The 21,755-nt window shown below is 37.5% G+C and overlaps 2 protein-coding genes across 3 annotated transcripts in view; one reads left to right on the plus strand and one right to left on the minus strand.

The window, feature by feature from the left end:
* Positions 1–1,378: 1,378 nt before the first annotated feature.
* Positions 1,379–21,318, minus strand: tdrkh (tudor and KH domain containing). Of its 2 annotated transcripts, none has more exons than XM_042508615.1 (14): positions 21,253–21,318; positions 15,091–15,251; positions 14,316–14,407; positions 12,941–13,142; positions 11,851–11,990; positions 11,414–11,744; positions 11,138–11,304; positions 10,391–10,566; positions 7,955–8,019; positions 7,668–7,819; positions 7,472–7,582; positions 6,014–6,068; positions 2,651–2,732; positions 1,379–1,925 (listed from the first exon to the last, which is right to left on the minus strand). In XM_042508615.1, exons 2-13 carry the CDS (start codon positions 15,218–15,220, stop codon positions 2,677–2,679), a joined length of 1,677 nt encoding a protein of 558 aa, XP_042364549.1. In that variant the 5' UTR covers positions 15,221–15,251; positions 21,253–21,318; the 3' UTR covers positions 1,379–1,925; positions 2,651–2,676. The 2 variants fall into 2 exon arrangements, with proteins under 2 accessions (XP_042364549.1, XP_042364548.1); XM_042508614.1 differs by lacking the exon at positions 21,253–21,318 and adding an exon at positions 20,891–20,939.
* LOC121959122 (transmembrane protein 94-like) overlaps positions 20,633–21,755 on the plus strand; it is a 12,981-nt gene continuing 11,858 nt past the window's right edge. Inside the window, exon 1 of the mRNA XM_042508307.1 lies at positions 20,633–20,705. Within this exon, the coding sequence (XP_042364241.1) occupies positions 20,633–20,705 (73 nt within the window). The remainder of the gene's footprint in view (positions 20,706–21,755) is intronic.

Raw genomic sequence — 21,755 nt, forward strand, 5'->3', positions numbered from 1 at the left:
GACATTTTGTATTAACCAGTGGAGGAAGAAGTATTCAGATATTTTACTTAAGCAAAAGTAATACAATCATGTGTAAATACTTTACTAAAAAAGTAAAAGTCCTACATTAAAAATGTTACTTAAGTAAAAGTCAGTAGCTAAAATCGGGAAAATACATTCAAAGAATAAACTAAAGGTACCAAAAGTAGAAAAATAACATTAAAAAACTCAAAATTATTAAAAAAAAAAAAAAAAAAAGAAAGACTATTTAAAAAAACACAAATTATTTAACAATACTGACAAAAGACAAAAACAAAAAAAGAAAAGAAGAAACACCCCAAACTCAGTAATAAAAAATTAGATATATTTAAAAATGAAGGGAAACATTTAAAAAATCCAAAATATATAAAAGAATTTTAAAGAAAACACCCAAAAAATAGCCAAGCAACATCCGAAGACTCACAGCTATAAACAAACTTGATAATTACATCCCTCAAAGCTCAAAATTTATTATAAAAAAGAAAAAAAAGACTAAATAATGTCTTTTTAAAAAAATAGAACATACACCCCAACAACCACCTAAAAAACTCACAGCTATATGCAACGATATCACCCCCAAAACCTCAAAATTATTTTTTAAAAAAAAGAAAAAAAGACTTAAATTTTTATCAAAATAGTTGCTGTTTGTGAATCGAGTCAATTGTTCAATCAATCAATTGTTGCATTTGCATAAACTGTTTGGTAATTTAAACATCACATATTATAAACCCTTCTGATGTTTTTATGCAAAAGTCTTTATTTGTAAAGCAATTAAAGCTCTCTGATAAATGCAGTGAAGTAAAAAGCATTATATTTCCATCTGAAATGTAGTGTAGTAAAAGTATAAAACAGCATGAAAGTAAAATACTCAAGTGAAGTCCAATAACCTTGAATTCATACATTTGTACAGAACCTGAGTACATGCATTCAGTTACATTCTACCACTGACACCACTTTTTTGACTTGGCTTAGTGGAGGGACATTGAACTGTAAATGGTTGTTTTGTTTGTTTCTCGTTCTTTAAATGTCCAAGATCACACCATTTTTCATAGCCGGAAACTGTGAAATCTGTTTAGTTATGATGGAGTGAGGCTCATGCATTTTCCCCCAGACACTCAAGGAAACATATTTGTAGCTCGAGAGAGGGTCATGATATAAAATGAAATAAAAAAACTTGCATTCCAGCCACCCCCCCCCCCTACTATGGTAAATAAAGTACAGTCCCTAAGTATCTGGGAAAGGCACTGTTGAGGGAAATTGGTCTTTACTTTTAACACATCCCACCTCTTTATCCATTTTATTTTGAAATATTTATTTAAAGCATTAAAAGCATTTCAAAGTAAAAGACAGACAATTTTTGTGACATAAAATAAATCCTTTATTATATATAGTGCAGTCTACTACACCTCTGAAGACAAACTACAACTTTTCTCTGTCCATAGTTAATGATACAGTAGATGCCACGTTTTTATACTGAACACAATTTGCGGACCACATTCAATAATACTGTATGGTTTCTTTTCCAAAATATAATAACTTGTGAAGCCTAATATTCAGGCCAATAAATCTTAATATACATACAAGTAGAGAAAAAAATAGACAGTATTAGCTGACCAGCTGCCTTCTAATTCCAGTAACTCATCACAGTGCTTTTCAAAAATAATACTGGCTTTCTGTTTTTGTTCCTCACTTAATTTCTTCAACACAAAATATAGTAACGACACACATGAGCAAAGCAGCATTTGGTGCAACAGAACAGCATGAAGGCAAAACATATGAATCGTACCGAACAAGTAAGTGAATATGGCGGAAAGAACTGTCGGTAAGGCGTCACGATGAGGATTTATGCGGTTGAGTTTGGGTCAGACGAGGAAACGTCTCCTTCTCTGAGGAGTGGACAGTCAGTGCTGGAAGAGAAGAGGAGGAGAGGATGTCACTGTTAAAATCAATAGCTCCTCTATTAATAAATGCCCTTTGAAACTTAGGTAGAATTGGCTTAAAATTTTTTTAAGATTTTTGTTAAAACACAGGAAGAAGTAATGAGCAACTAGAGAGGAAATGACCCAGAAGTTATCATGAAATCCATACCCCCAAAAAACAACTTAAAAAACCAACACTGCCACCGAAAAAAAAAGGAAATACAAAGCAAAAATGTCTTTAACTGCTTAAAATTTTAATAATTCAGTAAAGTTATTTTAAACATCATCATTATGAATAGAGTTCAGTGGACAATTTTCCTTCACTTTTTAAAAAATAATCTTCTACATCTCCTCATCTTTTTGTGTCTCTCTTGTTTACTATGCCAATAATACCATCTTCTTTGGTGCTGATGGTGTCAGTGAAATTAACTGAATGATTTGAATTTTGGAGAATTTTACCAAGCTAACGTTGTGTTAGGTATGTCCATATTGACAAAATCTGAAACATACCAGTTTTATACATCCAAAGAACTTCTATAAAATGAACTGCATGGAAACCAGACCACGTGACAGACGAGACAGGCCTTTATTTGTCAAAATGTGTGACCACACCAGGCTAGCTTAAGGGACTGGGCGTCTAACTGGGACTAGGTGTTTATTTCAAATTTTACTGTAGTTTCACAGACATGATGGTGAAAGCCAGAAAGCGATACCTTGATATGTATGTACGTCTTTGGTCTCAGAGCAGATCATCTTCTATGACATCGTCAACGCTTCCTGAGATTGAAGCAGCTTCTGAGGCACAAACAGGAAACACTGAAGTTAATGGTCATTCAACAATAAAACTACCAAAACATCCCATCTGGATTTTCTTTTTTATCCGGCACAGCGGGGGAGGCTGACAGAGAATCACAATGTGATGACCTCCAGGTAAGTAATAACGTGTGACACACAGGCCCTCTGCTTTCACTGACTATACAATAGATAATGTCATAAACTTCTCACAGGGTGGGATATTGATCTAAGTTACATTTCTGCTTTCTTAAATATGTTTGTAACAACAGCACACATACTTGTAAACATCATGCAAGACTTAAATATCAACATGTTTATGGATATGAGCAAATAACTCAACACTGACCAATTCAAGAAAGGGGTTACCCTTTAAAACTTGAGCCAGTTGGCTGAAATACATCTGGATTACAGTATGCCCGGGTCATGAGTGTGAAAGACATATCCATGCCTCCTTATGTATTAGTTCTTGCAGAAATCAGCCAAAGCATGAGAACAAAGGATTTGTAATGCGCTGCTACTGTATCATTTGTTGTAAACAGGCGTGGGTTAATGCTGACATCTGCTGTATGTCCTGTTTGCCTCTCGTCTGTAAAGGTGTTAGTTCCACGTTTCTGTTGCACTTCTCTATTAGGACTCTTGGCTGTCACATTATGCTCATTTCCTCCTCTGGTTGTGTCTAAAATATTTTATTTGCTTTGTTGGAACAGAGCATCATACCACATCCCATATGAACGACAGCAGCAATCACTCAAAACGCCATCGTTATCTCTGCTGTCATCTCCTCCTCGAGCCTCTTCATCTCCTTGTTAACAAATAATCTCCTCACACTCATCACTGTGACTGGAGCCCCAGCTTGTGTGGGAGCGGGCAGATGTGCTGATGCAGCTCCACATAAGACTGTCCTCCTCCTCCTCCATGCTAACTATTCGTCCACTGAGGACAAAGCTCTCTGTGGCTCTGTGAAGACTCATTTCATTCTCAGGGTCTCTTTCATAACCACTTCCTCTTAAGAGGGTGTTGTCTTTTAAATCACTTCTTGATACCCATTTTTATAGACTTGCTTTTATGTGATGTCGTCTATTTCAATTTTATCTTAATTCTATTTTATCTTATCATAATTCTTTTTAAATTGGTTTATTTAATTCATCTATTTTTTTATATATATTTATTTTTATCATTTAATTTATTTATTTTTATTCTGCCCTGGCAATGTTTAAGTCTATTACACGTACTATTAATTCTGTGTTTACCACAAACACTCTTCAAACAGCGTTTATTCATACTGGGATGGGCTGCTGTTGGTATTTCTGTTTTGTGATTGTTTCTCTCGTATGACTGGCTTGAGTTCGGTATTGTTTTTTGGCTCTTTTTTGTCATGTTACTTATGCGTTGAACTCCTCTCATTTCTGCTTTGCCTTGTTTGTCACTTTGTAAACTCTGTTTTTAAAGGTACTATATAAATAAAGTTATCATTATTATTATTACTCTCCCCAGTCATCTTATCTCTGGTTAACTCCCAAAAGCAGAAGAACTTCCTAAATATTAACCCTTTGATTAAACATCAGTTATTTGTGCTGCATTCAGACACCGTTTACAAGCATTTAAACCTTTGAAACGAGACAAATTGGTTTGATTTCTTTAGAAAACACGGGGAAAAAGACAATAAGCAATTTGGCAAGAAAGGTCCCACAAAGTGCAAGAAATAAGCACAAAGTGAGAAATTGAAATTCTGCTTTAAACAAGACATTGTTTTTAAAATTGTGTTGCAGAAAAAAAGTTTCCAAAAAAGTATTCAGAATTATTGAACAGTATTATTTATATTTTTAAGTGCTTTTTTTCAGTTCAGTTTTTGTTGTTTTTTTTTACTTATTGTTTTCCATCTAATTTTTAGCTAATTTTTCTTTTAACTTTTTATTAATATCTTGCTAATGCTTTTGACATAAAATCAGGTCATTTGCTCAGGTGTCAAAGGGTTAAAGGAACAGTTTAGATTTTCTGAAGTGGGGCTGTATGAGGTACTTATTAATAGTCAGTGCATTATTAAACAGTGGAGGTCTGCTGATACACCATCATTTTGGAGAAGCAGACAATAGTACTGACATGGAAGCTAAGAAATGTGCTGCTGTGTTTAGGATTAGCAACAAAATGTATTTCAGCCAATGAAAAACATCTTAAACAGTTTAAATGCACGCTACATTGAGAATATTTTCACCGCTTTACCTGGACGTCCACTTCAAAAAAAAAAAACTGATCAGGCAGCAGTAGACCAGCAACTGCTGTGTTGAGTTAAAAATTACTGTTTTTGTCAATGGAGTCTGGCTTTGACAAGAGTATAGATGGGAAACTAAAGCTGTTGATGGCTTCCTCCTCTGAACAGTAAATTGGCTTGATTTCTTTAAAAAACATGGGACAACAAAAGAACAAATGACTCAAAACAGCAAGAAAATTAGTAAAAAGTACAAAAAATTTATCTAAAAATTAGTTAAAAAATATAATAAAAAAACAACCCCAAAACAACAGAAACAAACAAAAAAAAGAAAGTAAAAAAAAAAACTACAAGTAAAATTACCTTGCTTACCTGCTTAGAAAATTAGAATAATTTTGTAACATGATCTTAAAAATGTAATCATGATAATTATAGTTATAGATAATTATAGAGTTTTTCTCCTAGCATTTTTCACAAAAAATGTTAGCTTTAAAAACATTTTTATTCTAAATCTAGTAATTCTTGCTATTTGTGGAACATTTCTTATCATGTTGCTCACTGCCTTTTTTCCACGTTTTTGAGGAAATCGCAGCAATTTGCTTGTGGTTCAAAGGTTTAAATACATGTGAAAAGCATCTGAAAGCAGCACAAGAAAAAGTGATGTTGATCCAGGTTTCAAAGGCTTACAAGGTCAAAATATACTAAATATAGGGTACGCTCAAACTGATACTGATACTTTTTTAGTGGCTAAGACACCTTTTGAAGGAGGGAAGCGGAAGTTGTGTTTGTGTGCTGCAGCGTTGGCACAGCGGCCTCAGAACTCGTGCAGCTGGTGGTGTGGGTTGGTGTGGGTGATAACAATGATTTTGGCTGGGCCTGAGTGGGCAAAGCTGAGTGACTGTAGATGAGGGACTGTGTTTGATGCTGACAATATGTTGCTCCACAGATCTCAGGATATGTGGAAAACAAGTAGATTACAGTGATGACGTCTGCTGAGGCAACCAATCCTCACTTTGTTTCCACGCACTTTAATCAACCCCACCACAACAAGAACATTTCCCTTTACTGCACTCACCTGATAAGCTGATACAGGAGAGACTCAGCTCTGATGATGCTCCTATCACGTCATTCTATAGGAGGACAAGAAATAAGAATATAAGTGTTTAACAGATGAAAACAAACACACAGACAGTACTGAGTAGATTAGATTGTTTTTGGTGAAGAAAAAATTTTAAAAAGTGTATTAATTGTTTCAGCACTATATCACATTCTACACTAACTCTTAATAAAAAAAATATTTTTTTCCTTCATTATTAGGGATGATAAACAATTGATGATCGATTAATCGGTTGTTAAGAATTTAAATTAAACATGTGAAATGTAGTCGATTAATCTATGAAATGCTGTGGAAAAAATGCATTGCATGTATTGCATATGCAATATGTTGCTGTGAGCTTTGACTGAGGATAAAACACATTTGGTTTAAAATAAGCATCATTTTTAATGTTTTTTTAAAATAATAATAATTAAATAATAATTAATCAATTAATCAATCGTTAATTTTACCAATTAAGCGTATTTGCAACCCTATTCATTATAATTTTGGGTTGCAAAAGAAATAATAAATATTCATTAAATCCCAATCAAAAGCCCTTTTCACCCTGTCAAGAAGGAAAATTTAGGTCTGAGCTATTTTTGCCTGGATTTACTGTCTAACAAAGCTCATATAACATTAACCCTGCACAGTCAAGCTATAAACATCACTGTTCTCAGGACAACCTGAGCTATAAGAATATTTGTGCAGCAGTGATGTCACTTAGATGCAAAAATAGTGATGGGACAATAAAGACAAAAAAAACAACATGAATTGAATCTCAGATTTTTTACTGAAAACAAAACATTATAAGCTTTGTAGTTCACAAACTATTTGCATTTCTTAAAAAAAACGTCCAAACACTTTTTGTGTGTGGTATTGCTTATGTCATTCCTCAAAGCAGTTTGTGTCTGCAGTGAGACAGAGGGCCACATCACGAGATCTGCACTTCCAGGGAGTGGACCAAACCTGGAGGGACCTCCCTGCAGCCACACGGAAACCTCTGATTGGCCAGAAGACTTGTAGAGTATTATGGGCAAACAAATTTAGTTGTAAGCATCAAAGCTAGCGATTATAAATGATTGATTATCGATAAAATATGAATAAAAGGACAACAAATGTTGGATCTATGAGTATGAATTGATTGTACTTTGTATTTTGTAAGTCCCCCAAAAGACGCAGGATGGATAGGGATGCTTCTGTACGGTCTACGATTGCACTGACACCGGCATCAGAATGGCACAGTTGCTAGCTTCCAGCAGAAAAAAAAGTAAGGAGCTGCAATTTATAGTTCAAGCTTTATGTAATGATTCATAAAACATGTACATTTGTTCATTTGTTCCAAAGAGTTTTAAAGATATTCAACAGGGGCAAAAAATACCAGTTTTTGTCAACCTTTTAATGAGGCTGATAAAAATTTAAATGTGTTCAGCGACTCACCAGCATCCTCTGGAGACAGCCCAGATTGTCCCCCTCAGTCCTCCCATTCACTGCCTCCTGGAAGCTGACCGCATGGCCCAGCCGTATGAGCTCATCACCGATATCTACAGTCTACAGTGGACGGGAAACAGGAGATAGGATGAGAAATAAAGTAACACATAAACGCGAGCAAATAAAAAATAAAACGCTGGCTGACCTTGCCCTCGCTGTTGTCATAGAGCTTGACACTGGGCCAGGAGGAGATCTCAGAGTGAGAGTAGCTGCAGAGTTTGGCCTGCAGGGGTCTCCAGCAGGCACAATATGTCAGCTGCTCAAACTGATCCAGGGCCTCCTCAGTCCACACCTCTCCTGAGGAACAGGAGGACAATTCAGACAATTAAAAACAAGGCCGATTTATTGACATTTCAGAAAAAAGCACAACATTTCTTCACTTTCTCTCAGTTTCATGCCTGTGTGATAACGTTTTTAAGACAAGAGCTTTACCTTTTGGCCTCACTCCTGCTAAGTTGCACTCAATAGCTTGGAATGGCAGGCTGAGGAAGTCGCTCCTAAAATATTAATGCAGCAAAAGCAAAAGCTGTTAATAACTGAGCTGTGCCATTTTTTACATCATCACCACATGCAATAACATGCACTCTGCAGCTCCACATCAGAATACCTATTTCCTGCCAAAGCTCGCTCAATTGTAAACAAACAAGAGTGTGTCTGTTTTTCAGGTGCTGATTCTGTCCCAGAGACATGACAGACGCATCTCGTAAACAGGCTTGAAAACAAGATGAGGTGAAGGCTTGTCTGATACAGGAAATCAGGCCGAAAGATGAGGTGTCTGGACTTCTATTGTGGGCACCAGTTCCTCTCTGGCATTTTGTCTGTATGTACAATTCCCATCTTCAACAGTGCAGATTAGTACAGCATCACTGGTCTAATAAATAGCTAATAAACCGCAGAACTGGACCAATGACACAATGCATAATGGCGAGAGCTCTCTGACTGGCTACAGAGTAATGAGCATGGCAGGTGTCAGACAAAATAGAACCTACAGACAGTATGTCATTTAATATGCTGTTAGTATATTCAAGGTGCAATGTGTATATTGTAGAGGTTAACACTGTAATGGTGATAACAAAAAACAAAAACAAACAAACAAAACAATATATATTATGCAGTCCATAAAAGATAAAGAACAGATCTTCAGCTTTCATACACAAAAAACCCATTTAATTCTAGCTTCTTCCGTTCCTTTTTTTATCAACATCTGAATTTGTGCATTTTCATAAAAAAAAAAAACGACATTTCAGACAAAAAGCTGTCAAAGAAAGTCATTTTCAAGAGCAAAATCAATTTATTTTTTGCATTTTTGTTTTTTTCCCCCCTCTTATTTTCCTATGCCAACTTGAATTGTACAAAAATAATGCCTAAAATGATATTCTGTTTGAGTTATAGCAGAACAATCGAGTGGAAAGTTCCCAAAAATGTCAGGAAGCACCACAGCAACAGAACAGTCCCTAAATAATGGCTCTGCTGCGAACTCTGCATATTTACATGTTGTTCTGCTTGTTGTGAGTTGGAAGGAATCAAACATCAGATATCAGTTTATTATTTAAACATAACTGAGCTGGAAACTCACTAAACCTGAACTCACACCGCAAGCAGCATCGCCTCTCATCCTGCCTGCGATTTATAGTTTGATCAGGGATAACATTTACATGATTATAGACAATATTGTTGTCCCCGTTGTCTGTATGTGTTTCACATGTCTAAAATCTCCTTTACATTTAAAAAGTAGTGTATCAAAATTTACTGATGGGTAATGTAAAAAATAAAGGTATTATCTGCTCTTATCCTTGTGAGCCTGCATTATATTACCTACAGTGTGCCCGAGATTATAACCACCCCAGTCATTTTTACCTCCTTTTACTTATTGAAATACCTTTGAAGAGCAAATACAACACATAAAAACCTGCCAAAAAGTGATTGCAGCTCCTATCTTGTCACTAAAAGGTTGTTTCTGCCTCAAAATGAATTGATTTCATTCTTATTGATATGATATATTTGACAGACTATAGCTCACCCAGTCCCTTTTGACCTGTGTAAATACCTTTAAAAAAACCAATGCAACAAATAAAATGCAATTTTCAACTTGCAAAAAAGTGACTGCAGCTGCTATCTTGTTACTGAAAAGTTGTTTCTGCCTCATAATCACTTGGTTGCATTCATAGTGAATATATTTGACAGACTGTAGCTCACTCAGTCCTCTTTTACATTTTTAAATAGCTTTAAAAGACCAATGCTACAAATAAAATGCCATTTTCAACTCACCAAAAAGTGATTGCAGCTGCTATCTTGCCACTGAAAGGTTGTTTCTGCCTCAAAATGACTAGATTTAATTCACGGTGATTATATTTGACAGACTGTAGCCCACTCAGTCCACTTTATCTTTTTAAATACCTTTAAAAGACCAATGCAACAAATAAAATGCAATTTTCAACCTGCCAAAAAGTGACTGCAGCTGCTATCTTGTTATTGACAGGTTGTTTCTGCCTTAAAATGATTTAATTCTTGGGGGTTTTATTTGACTAACTGTAATAACTCCAGTCATTTTGACCCGTGTAAATACCTTTAAAGGGCCAATGCCATGCATAAAATGCAATTTTCAATTTGCCAAAAAGTGATTACACTGACACACATATTCACAATAACACCATGCCCTTTTCATTGGTAAGACAGGTCAATGGACTAAGGACTTTGTCCCCCATCACTTACACATAGTTGCTCTACAAAAGGTATCACCTCATGGCTACATCTTGGCTCTCAATCTTCATAACATATATTAACAATTAAAAAGTTAAAACAGGAGCATCTAAATAAAATTTAAGAAGTGGGGCATAGTCCTGTTATATATGCGCTATTGTCTCTTACCTCATACGACAGAGGCTGTCTCTGGGTAGCTCCCCGTTGTCCCCAAAGTCAACGTAGTAAAGGTCCACCAGTCCAGAGGCCAGGACACCCAGCACCCTGGCCCTGTTCCATGTGCCGTGGTCTTTGTAGGGAGCAGCCACAATGTCCCCCACCACGATAGTCTCCACCCTGTGCTCCTAGAGAACAAGAGGGTGCCTTGTTATTTCTAAAATGCGGGCTCCAAGAGGGACACTTTATTTGTACCCTGTTTGTACTCTATTTCTAAATCTCATGAGGTGCACTGGATATACCAGTCCAGTGCGAAAGGGGCTTAAGTCACGCTGAATCTACAAAAAATGTGTCTCGCTATGTCAGGAGATTTGACAGAGATACGAATCCCAGAAAATGTGCAAGTTCTGACAGAAATTGCTGCAATCATGCACTAAGGGTTTTAAATTACTTTAACCCTTAGGACATGCTTTAACATTGCACACACTCGGATTGTTTTTTTTTTATACTTTTTGTTTTGTTTTCTTTGTGTTTGTAATAATTTTCAGGTTATTTTTTTGTACTTTCAAATTTTTGGGTCATTTTTTTCTTTTGTTACTCATGGCCTTATTCTCATGCTTTTGGAAGAAATCAAGCCAAAATGTTAAAAAGGTTTCAAAAGGTTGAATTCACCAAGATTGCAGCACCAGTGACTGCCTGTTGCTGGCACAGAGGCATAAAAAGCCACAGCACAAAAGCAAAGACAGGAGGAGTCCTTACAGTGGGGTTGCAACTGTTGTAGAAGCGTTTCATCTCCTCTGTCAGTTTGTCCAGCTGAAGGGAGCGAACCCCCAGGATCTGGATCCAGAAGTGGTTTGGGTTCTCCGATGCAGAAACATAGACCTCTAGATGTTCATCAGGCTGGAAGCTCAGGTCTGGGCTGGGAACTGGACAACAGAGAGGACAAACATCTCTGTATGATATGACGGATTACAGTGAGTCATGGACAGTGTGAATGGCTTTTTCAGGGATTAAATAAAGACAAACTGAACTCACTTTCAAACTTGGAGATTTCAGAGAGAGAGTCTATGGAGACGCTCTCCTCCTCCTCCTCCTCCTTGGTGTTGTCTGTGATGGTGATTTTCAGATCCTCGATCTTGTCAAAAATAGTTTCTGGTTCTCGTGTGGTCCCGTTGGCATGGATGAGCCCGTTCTTTTCTGTCTGGGGGTGGGGGCCGTTGTTGTTCAGGCCCAAGGGTGCTTCAGTCTCTGTGCTGTCTGGCTTCTGATTAACTGCAGTGTGGCCACGTTTCTGACGCAGGGCAGATGACTGTGAGATCTTCGTCCTCACCATCATGTCCTCTTTGACTTTTTCTAGAATCAGCTCCTGCAAACACACCATGAAAGCAGGCGTCACATTGATTCTCAACAGCATTTTGAAATAAAGTGGACTGACCACACATGGTTAATCCAGATGAGTAAATCCCACTCACTTTGGCTTGTTCCACCTCCTGTCTGGTCCCAGTGATTGTCACGCTGCCCTTGGCCCCAGGACCATGAGTCTTCTCTTTAGAACAAGCCACTCTGGCCCCTGTGGTCCTGGTGATCAGTTTCAAACTCTCTCCACCACGACCTGCAAAAAACACACACACACACACACACACACACACACACACACACACACACACACACACACACAGATACAGACACTTGGGTTCAGCAAACAGTGCATGACACAAAAAACAATCCTCATTTTCTCATTTCTCTATCAACTGATCCCATGTGAAGAGCCAAACAAGCAAAGAATGTATCCTGCTAACAGATACTGTGTGCGCATCTAAAGCCTGATACAGCTTACTGGACAATAGAGCTTCATTGTTGTCCAAAAACTATCAAAAAAACAAACAATGACTTTTATTGCAACTTGAATCTTGAAGCTGCATGAACAGTGGGATGATGGGATGGCGCATGGATTTTGGGACATCTTAAAATCCTAGAAACTTCCTAAAATCCTAAAAAAGTCCCAAAATCCAAGAAATGTCCAAAAATCCTACAAATGTCCTAAAATCCTAGAAATGTTCTAGATTCTAGAACCTCCTAAAATCCTCCAAGCATCCTAAAATCTTATAAACGTCTTTCAATCCTAGAAACGTCCTAAAATCCTAGAAATAACCTGAAATCCTAGAAATGTCATACAGTCCTAGAATTGTTGTGACATTCTAAAAATGTTGTAAAATTTTAGAACTGTCCTAAATCCAGGAAACGTCCTACAATCCTGATACATCATAAAATCCTAGAAATGTCCTAAAATCCTAAAAATGTCCTAAAATCCTAGAAATGTACTAAAATTCTAGAAACGTCCTGAAAAAAAAGTCCTAAAATCCAAGAAACATGTATGAGGCTGCTGCAGCTGGCCCCTGGCCCCCTGTCATTTTTTAAATTGTGGCCCCCTGGCAAAGCAAGTTGAGCATCCCTTCTGTACAGCAGGGATGCTCATGACATCAGTACTGAAAGCTAAATGGTTGTGACAGCAAATAAATTGGGTCTAAAATCATCTTATCATCCTAAACATTTGGAAGCTACCTATTATACGTCCAAAGGCGGTCTGAGGAACCTCCAAAGCCTCGGTCACTGGTTCACAGTCAGTGACCAGGTTCTCCAGGACACAGTGGGCCAGCAAGACCTGCTCCTTAGAGCCCTGCAGCAGGAAACATACGGACGTCTTGCTGCCAGGCTCCCCTGAATCTGACAGAACCCTCACATGAGCTCCAGACTTCTGAGTAACCTGAGAGACGCAGAGACAGCAGGAGAGCAGAGTTTGACTTGATTTGGAAAAAAAACACTTTGGTCTTGATATGATTAGATTTCAGAGATTTGTTTTTACTTTGTTAGAATGGCATTTCATTACAGGAAAATGACTGTTGATCTGGGAAGTTGCAGGCCATCGTATCCCGAGGACACTGCTGTCCACTTCATTCAACCACTCAGACTTTTTACCACACAATTGGAATAAAAATGCTTTACTGAAATATAAACGCAAGTCTTGACAAGACAACATCAAATGACCACGGTGATAAAATTAGATTGAACTTTGAACTCATTCATTTTCGATGCTGCAGGAATTGAGTGCTGGTGAGAATAAGACAGTGGAGCGAGTGTTCTTTTTTAGGTAATGTAATTGCACAAGTAGGATTAGAACTGAAATTTCTGAGGGGATTGTCTAAAGATAGAGGGCGTTATATAGGTCATACAGATTTCAAGACCCTGTATTTGTGAAATTGGGTTATGCAAGTATATTGACTTGACTGACTGACTGTCAGCAGAATGGAGAACAAAGATTCAACAATCTGCAAATACAAAATAAAAAAACAAAATATTCATAATTCTTTTAGGCATTAACCCTCTGACACCTCAGCAAATTGTCTTGATTTCTTCCAAAAAGATGGGAAGAAGGCAATGACCAATGGAAGGAGAAATGACCCAAAAATAAGTATTAAAAATAGTAAAAAGTACAGGAAAATTACCCAACAACCCAACAACAGCCCAACAACAACCAACGAAATTACCCAGAAAAAAGTGCTAAGACAATTCTGATAATCTGTGACATAATTTAATGTATATCATTATGATAATCATAAATATTGTTTTCCCTAGCTTTTTTTAAAATAATTTTCTAAATCTACTAATTTCTTGCAATTTGTGGGACATTTCTTGGCAAGTTATTTTTTGCCTTTTTTCCCCATGTTTTGGAAAGAAATCGTACCAATCTGCTCAGCGATTAAAGTACTTGTAAAAGGCATCTGAAAGCAGCACGAAACAGTGATGTCACTCCAGGATTCAAAGGGTGAATTTATCATTTAGTTTGTCTAGTCCTATCTTATAATGCTATTATGATACTGAAAACTAACTGAACTACTATAAGCAGATGAAAACCATGATCTTGTATTGAACTACTCACCATGTCCAGAAACTTAGCTTGGTATCTTGATATGTTCCTATAAACTTCTACTGGAAGTGTCATCTTGGACACCTCAGTGTTGGGGCCCGGACCTGTTAATGGTAAAATGGACAGTCTGTCAGTCATCAGTCATAAACCCAAGTAAAAATAAGTTTATTTAAGTACACTTAATACACTTCCGTAATAAAAGATGTACTTAAAGTACATTTAAGAGCATCTTAATGGTGTCTCACAATAGTAAGTCTAGTACACTTAAATGTATCTTAGTTTGTCTTTAGTAGCACTAGTACATTTTTATGTATACTTTTGATTAACCCTTTGAAACATGATTTATCACTTTTTTTTCAAAAACATGGGAAAAAGGCACAAAATGTTACACAAATGATGAAAAAAAATTAAAAAGGTGAAGAGAAAATTACATTAGCTAGAGAGAGAGAGAAAAAGAGAGACAAAGAGAGAGAGACAGAGAGAGAGAAAGAACATCATTAGAAAATTCTCAAATAACTAGGGGAAAATATATTTAAAAAACATATAATTATGATTTTATTCTATATTTTTATAATATATTATTATAAGGTATTTCCATTGCCTTCTTTCCCCGTTTTTGAAATAAAAGCCAATCTGCTCAGGTTTCAAGGGGATTAGTCTAATTCAGAGTATGTTTCTGTAACTGGGAACATAGCCCTTGTGTTTTGTCATGTCTGTGCAACTGTGTACAAATCTGGCTCATGTAAAAATTGTTATTTATTATAACTTTTCGACGGCAGGTACTCACTATTGTTGGTGCTGCTTATATGGCGATAGACGATGTAGCCCAATGTGGCCCCGACGGAGAGCCCCGCAGCCAGAGCCACCATTTTTCCCGAGCTCAGGGGGCTCTTGTGACCCTCCTTCACTGCGTCCATGACACGCCGTGCACCCAGTGGGATGCTCCACCTAAACACACAACATGGCACAAGTCTCCTTCATAACTGTTCTGCAAGTTACTGCCCATCTTTTTTCAATGTCCAGTCCAGTTCTATGAACTCCTGTCGATGAAATGTCTTCACAACGAATCACGCCTCTGCTGCTGTTATTTCAAAATGTGAAATGCATTCAGAATGTGTGAGGCGGTGTCATGTACAATCCTCAGTGTTCTGTCGGCTTGCTGGGCAAACTGGACAGTCATGCAGCGCAAAGCTTGAAGCATTAGCCAGCCTGAACTCAAAACACAAGATCAGGTGTTCTCAAACATAACCACATTACAGACAACTCATTCATTAGATTTCTCTCATTGACTACACTCTGTCCCATTATGTAAGAAGATGCTTTTTATCTTTTTAGCACTGGTACTTTGTGAAACTGTCTTTGTATAGACAGAGGGTAGATGACAGTTTACTGTAAAGTTCATTCTTGACCTTGGAGAAAATATATATATTTACTAAAGGGTTTTTTTTTGTTTTGTTTTTGTCAAATGAGACAATGAAGTTTAAATTCTTGACTTTGCAAAAAGAAGCTGACGAAACAGTTTTTACACATTAGTCCATTTAGTAGCTGTTGTGGGGTTTTCGATTGTAGTTTGACAGATTGCAAGAGCACTGTTACTCCTTAACCGTCCTGGATCAACATCAATTTTCTTGTGTTGCGTTCATTTCACAAAGTATCTAATCCTTTGAAACAAATTTAAGCAAATTGGTTTAAAATCTTTGAGAAAATGGGGGAGAAAGACAATAACGAATATGGCAAGAAATGTTCCACAAAAAAAGAAATTAGTAAAATGTAACAAGAAAATCACCTTAAAAATAGTTTCAAAAAAGAGTGGAGAATTATTTGAGAATCATCCCAAAAATATGGAAAGAAATTCCCCAAAACTATATTTATATTTCAAATAATTTTGTATTTGAAATTATGTAACATAAAAAAAATTTAAAATATATAATAAGAAATACATATCAATTTATGAAATAAAATATAAAATAAACTCCTTTTCGTGTATTTTCAGGTATTTTTTTGCTAATCATTGGAAAATGTCTTGTTATGCTGCCTGTTGCCTTTTTCTCTATTTTTTAAAAGAAATCAAATGGGTCAAACAGGTTCCAAAGTGTTAAAGGGATTCTCTCCAACATTTAGAGAGTACGAGTGTTCTGGACAAGTTTTTTAGTATTGCTGGGGGCCTGAGCCGGCGGCTAGCAGCTAACAGATTAACTGTGTAACATTGCTAAACAATGTCAACAGTGCTAACGGTGTTAAGCAGGGGGCAAACAGAGGGTGGGTGCTACACTTCCGCAAAGGTGCCATGCCGTGTGTGAAAAGCACCGGCGATGAGCTAGCAAGTGGGATAATGCACATATGCTTACATGCACATGCTGCAAGACCGGCTGATAAACAACAAACTACAGAGAAGCTCATATTACAAAAAAACAGAGAGAACGTGACTACAATCTACTCAGGACGCCATGAGGCCACTATACGTTTCTATAGCAAACAGTGGTATGCTGCTATTTTAATAGTCTTTATGTTGCATACGGAATCTTTAATATACGTGTTGCTGGGGGTCATTCTTGATCCAGTGCTTTCACAGAATCAGAAGCTATGTGTGGCATTAGCTGGCAACAAGGCCGGGGTTAGTGGTGCTAACTTTCTAAGATGTTTTTTTCTTGCCTGTGTGTTCCCTTTCAAAATTCATTTTTTTTAGGGTCCTTGAATGCAGTGCAGAGGAGTTCATTTCATTTCATGTTTTTCCTCAGCAGCAGTTTGGGGAGTTTTGTGTCATCAGTTGATGAGATCAATGGGTGAGAGGAGCAGCTACTGCAAGTGAAAGCACATTCTTAGAGCCAGCACAATGAATGGTTAAGTTTCACTTTCACTGCACCTGATGTTTTACTGCTCCGTCTGTGACCACAGTGCGCTCTGCGTTGCCAGAGTGTGGTGCAATAAACAATAAACAAATTCAGCATGTTGAATACGTAAAAACAGAAATGAAAAATGTAAACGAAGAGTCAAAATTATCAAAAAATGAAGAATGAAAAGCGTGTAAAATGAGCCAAACAGTCCCTAAGGGTTAATATGTTAACTGGCTAACTTTAGAGTGATGGTGGTCTACCAATTTCCTGTTTTGAATGATGAATGCAGACGACTGAGGTCTGCTGGTATGGAGGGGTATTCCTCTAACAACGGCACAGAATGTACGTCCTGGTTAGGCGTCTGTTTAGTGTGTTCATCTTAGAAACAGCAGTGGAGAAACCATCAGCGCAAAAATATCTTCTCCTGTTGATGTAGATCATGTAATATGACTAGAATCTACAGATTACCTACTAAATGGACCTTGTGATTAGACTGTTCTCAACAGCATGATAGTTGTTAAGAGTAAAACTAATTGTTACAGTAGTGATTATGAGATCCTTTTAACTGGAGAGTTCCTTTTTTGCTAGGGACCTCCCTGAGGGTATTCAAAGGACCCTGGAGTTCCCAATACCCCACTTTGAGAACCACTGCAAGAGATTGTTACAATGTAGCCTGTCACTATCTCAGACTACATCACTTGCAAAACAGTTAGCCTGCAGAGACGTGCACAAGCAGTCACATACACACAATATTGTCCTCTAAATGATGAAACATTTAGTGTGTATGCTCTGCATACACAAACAGCACTGCGTACTTGTTTTAAATGCACCAAGCCAAACTGCAGCGGCCATGACCCTCACTGCAGGACGGGCTGCACTGAAAGCTGCTGCTCCTGCTGCATACTGGCTACTGTAAGTTGGCAACCTCCAGCCATTCCATTAATCACCCAAAACTTGCAGCCAATTCTTTCTGCCACAATGCTAAAACTCCAACTCACACACAGACACAGAATGAACTGGAGGTAAGCCAACAGTGAAGAGTTTCGAGAGGACGGAGGAGGACCGAGGAGCACACAGCACCACCATGCAGATGCGTGTCTCACTGGGAGAAGAGGGCTCTGGGGCTGTAGTTGAGAAACACATGGGACTTGGACACTCCAACGTCCATCTCAGAGGAATCGTGACTATAAGACACAAATCTTCTCCAATCCTCCAGGTCTGTTTTTATTTACATCCAAGTTTATCCAAGACTACTGTCAGACAGGTAGAAGGAGAAGAAAGTTTCAGCATTTAAAGACACAACATGACAGCAACTTGTCAGTCAGTCACATTGCACTTTGATGTCATTTTGTGGACATCAGAAAATCATCTTCAATTCATCAGAAATCATCATAGAATTACATATTTAGGACAGATTTTCACTGTGGCGAAACTGTGTAAACCAATTTAAGGTAGTATTATAATAAGTATTCAGATACTTAAGAGCTAACACCACCCAGTAAAATAGTCTGTTTTGAGTTTAAGTCCTGCATTGAAAATGCAAATAAAAGTAAGTATACTCAAGAAAATGTACTTGAAGTATTTAAAGTAAAAGTACCCAATGCAGAAAAATAAAAAAAAAACAAACAAACATCCAAACAACTTGAAAATATATTTTTTAAAAATAATGCATAAGCTGCTAGTTGTTTTAATTTATAACAAAAAAATAGTATTTTATAAACCCTTATGGTTTTTATGCAAAAAATCTTAATTTGTGAAGTAACTGACGCTGCTGGATAGATGCAGTGAAGTAAAAAGTACATTATTTTCCTCTGCAGTGCAGTGGAGTAAAAGTATAAAGTAGCATGAGAGGAAAATACTCAAGTAGAGTACCTCAAATTCATACTTAAGTACAGTACTTGAGTAAGTGTACTTAGTTTACATTCCATCACTGTCTGGCGATAGAGTGGTGAAGGGATGACGTATTTTTGTAGGCCAACCAGGAAGTTGGCATTGCACTGGCTACCTCGTCAAAAACATTATGGGATATTTGAATGGGATTTGCGATTATCGCCAAAAATATACTCTATGACGACCAAAAGTTTATGAGACTTACACGTTTTGTTTAGCATGATAATCTTCACAGATGAACACCACTTTTGAGTGTTTTGAAACATAAATGAAATCACCACAAGCAAAAAGCTATTTGTAAGGCTATACACGAACTACATTGCCATCGCACAGCTTAAACGTCACAACCACACACACTGTAAAAACACGTTAAAACACGATCTAAAAATATTATAAACTGTTAAATCTACAAGTTCGAGTGCGACTCTGTAAAGCTGTAAAGGTGGACAAGTGGGTTTAATGAGTTTCTGTGTCCACTGTGATGACGTCCCAGACAAACACTGTAGTCCCATTTATCCTCTTGTTAGCAACCGCCTTTTTTAAGACGAGTAAAACATTATAGGCTCAAAAATCAGGTTTAAGCAGACGTATTTTATGTTGCAGAACAAAAAGTCTTAATATCTTCAGCCTGTGTTAACCAGAGACCTTTGTCTAAGGCATTTTACCGAAAACCCATTCGAAAAACCCATAGACCTTAAGACGAGGGAATTGGAAGTGCTAAAAGGCGAACGGACGTCCACGTTTTAGGACTCATTACTTCACCACTCTATACAAGCTGTTTTTCTCTAAAGACACACCAGTCTACAGAGCCCATAAAGGGACATGGGGAGGAAAGAATAAAAAAAAAAGACAGAAAAAAATTAACCTGGAGGGGGAAAAAAAACATTCAGTTTGTGGTTACCATGTCCACGGATCACACACAGGAGGAAGGTATTACATGCACACTAGAAAAGGTATCATGTGCGCTAGATAAAGTATTAAGTTAGAACATAATAGCCTAACAGGTGTTTTCAGGTTATCTAGCAGGCAAGGCTGACCAGTCTGGATCCGTTTGGAAATGACTGTCCAGGAGTTAGTTGCGCTTTTTTTCAACCTTGGACTTTGTTGTTTTGCTAGCAAGTCCTCACCTCTATATTATCTCCGAAGGACATTTAAAACGAATTATGAAGTCTTGTGGACTATTTCATGACAAGGGCTACAACAGTTTTTATTACAGGTGAAGGACTGTAAACACTGAAGGTGTCGACATGTATTAACTGAGCATCAAGTGCAGACGAGAAACTATCACGTGCACACGTGGTACATTTCTCGCGCGCACATAATGTTTCTTATGCGGACTAGATCCGTTGTCATGGTAACCACAAACTTTCTGTTTGTTTTGTTTTTTCTTCTTCAGGTAATTTTTTTTCTTTCTTTTTTTCATGTCCCTTTATTGGCTCCGTACCAATCCTCGATTAAATAACCCCAATTTCTCAGCATTGCGTTCTGAAAGACAAAAAATATCTGTGACCATAACTCAAAAGCTTTCTGAAATTGTAAAGATAATTTCGGCACTTAATAGATCCACCAGCAATCTGTGTTGATAACATGGAACAAATGTCAGAAATGACTGTGCTGCTAAAACGGGACACTAAGCTGCTGCTCGGTACCACCGCCAACACGTTTGATACGTGTTTCTGTAGGAATAGTTGATAGCATTTTAGACAAACCTAAATAAAAACGAAACTAACGAGTTTTCCGGGTCGTACTTATAGTGTCTGCCGGAACGTTATACGGTGAAGCTACACTTGAGCACTAGCAAAGCGGCTTTAGCGGAGATTTTTAAACGGAGTTTGGCGTCACGTTCTAGAAAACATTACCTACCACGAATGGCTAGATAACCTTGGCTTTTTCAACTCTCTTAGTCGTGTTATGGTGGACCACGTCTTTTGACAACACAAATCCGCGAGTCAGTTTAACTAAATCTCCAAATGCCCAGAATGTGAGTTATTTCCTGAGCGTGACGAGCTGTCAAAACGACCGCAAACACACTTTCTCCCCTGAGCTAGCCATGCTAACATTAGCTAGCTGCTGGTTAACACATGCAAGCGAGTCAAACATTTCAAAAGGGTTATCAACCGTCCTCAGCACGCGCGCATACCGTGACAATACATCATCCTTATATTTTCATTGTCTAACGTTATTCAAAATGACCAGTAAATAAATGTATAACGTATGACACTTACAGACAGTCCCTCGCTCTCTTTGAATCGACCCTGCCTGCTAACAGCTGTCAAGCTCACCGGAGGAAGCATCAACTACACCGGAAGCTACAGTGTCATCCAATATACATTTAGGATTAAAATAATTTGTCTTTAAGATTAATAACAATGTGAAACAGCAAAGTTGCCGCTGACAAAACGCACAATTCAATTCACTTCGAATTGTGTATGAAACGTTTTTAGAATTTAAATACCAGAGACTCTTTGTATAGCCTACCGTCTATGTTAAATACCAACATTTGCTTTGAAAGGTAAACCGGAAATCCTTTTCTTTATTTTCCTGGCTTGACACCAAGGATGTATTATGCTTGACACTCGTGCCCAAACTTCCACCAGCCAGCAGCAGCGATTGGTTGAAACGTACACTGGCCCCTTTTTCCATCTGCAGTTTTGACCGAGTCATGCAAGAATATTCTATAAGAAAATAATAATAATAATAATAATAATAATAAAAAAAATAATAATAA

Source organism: Plectropomus leopardus, chromosome 19, assembly GCF_008729295.1.
Source record: "Plectropomus leopardus isolate mb chromosome 19, YSFRI_Pleo_2.0, whole genome shotgun sequence".
Lineage (NCBI taxonomy): Eukaryota > Metazoa > Chordata > Actinopteri > Perciformes > Serranidae > Plectropomus > Plectropomus leopardus.

Excerpts from the sequence above, each read along its gene's own strand:
- tdrkh (XM_042508615.1), bottom strand. The coding sequence starts at position 15,220 with ATGGACGCAGTGAAGGAGGGTCACAAGAGCCCCCTGAGCTCGGGAAAA. Across the intron at positions 13,143-14,315 it reads AAGCTAAGTTTCTGGACATG|GTTACTCAGAAGTCTGGAGC; the intron begins GTGAGTAGTTCA and ends TGCGTCTCTCAG. Across the intron at positions 2,733-6,013 it reads CTCCTGTATCAGCTTATCAG|AAGCTGCTTCAATCTCAGGA; the intron begins GTGAGTGCAGTA and ends TTTGTGCCTCAG.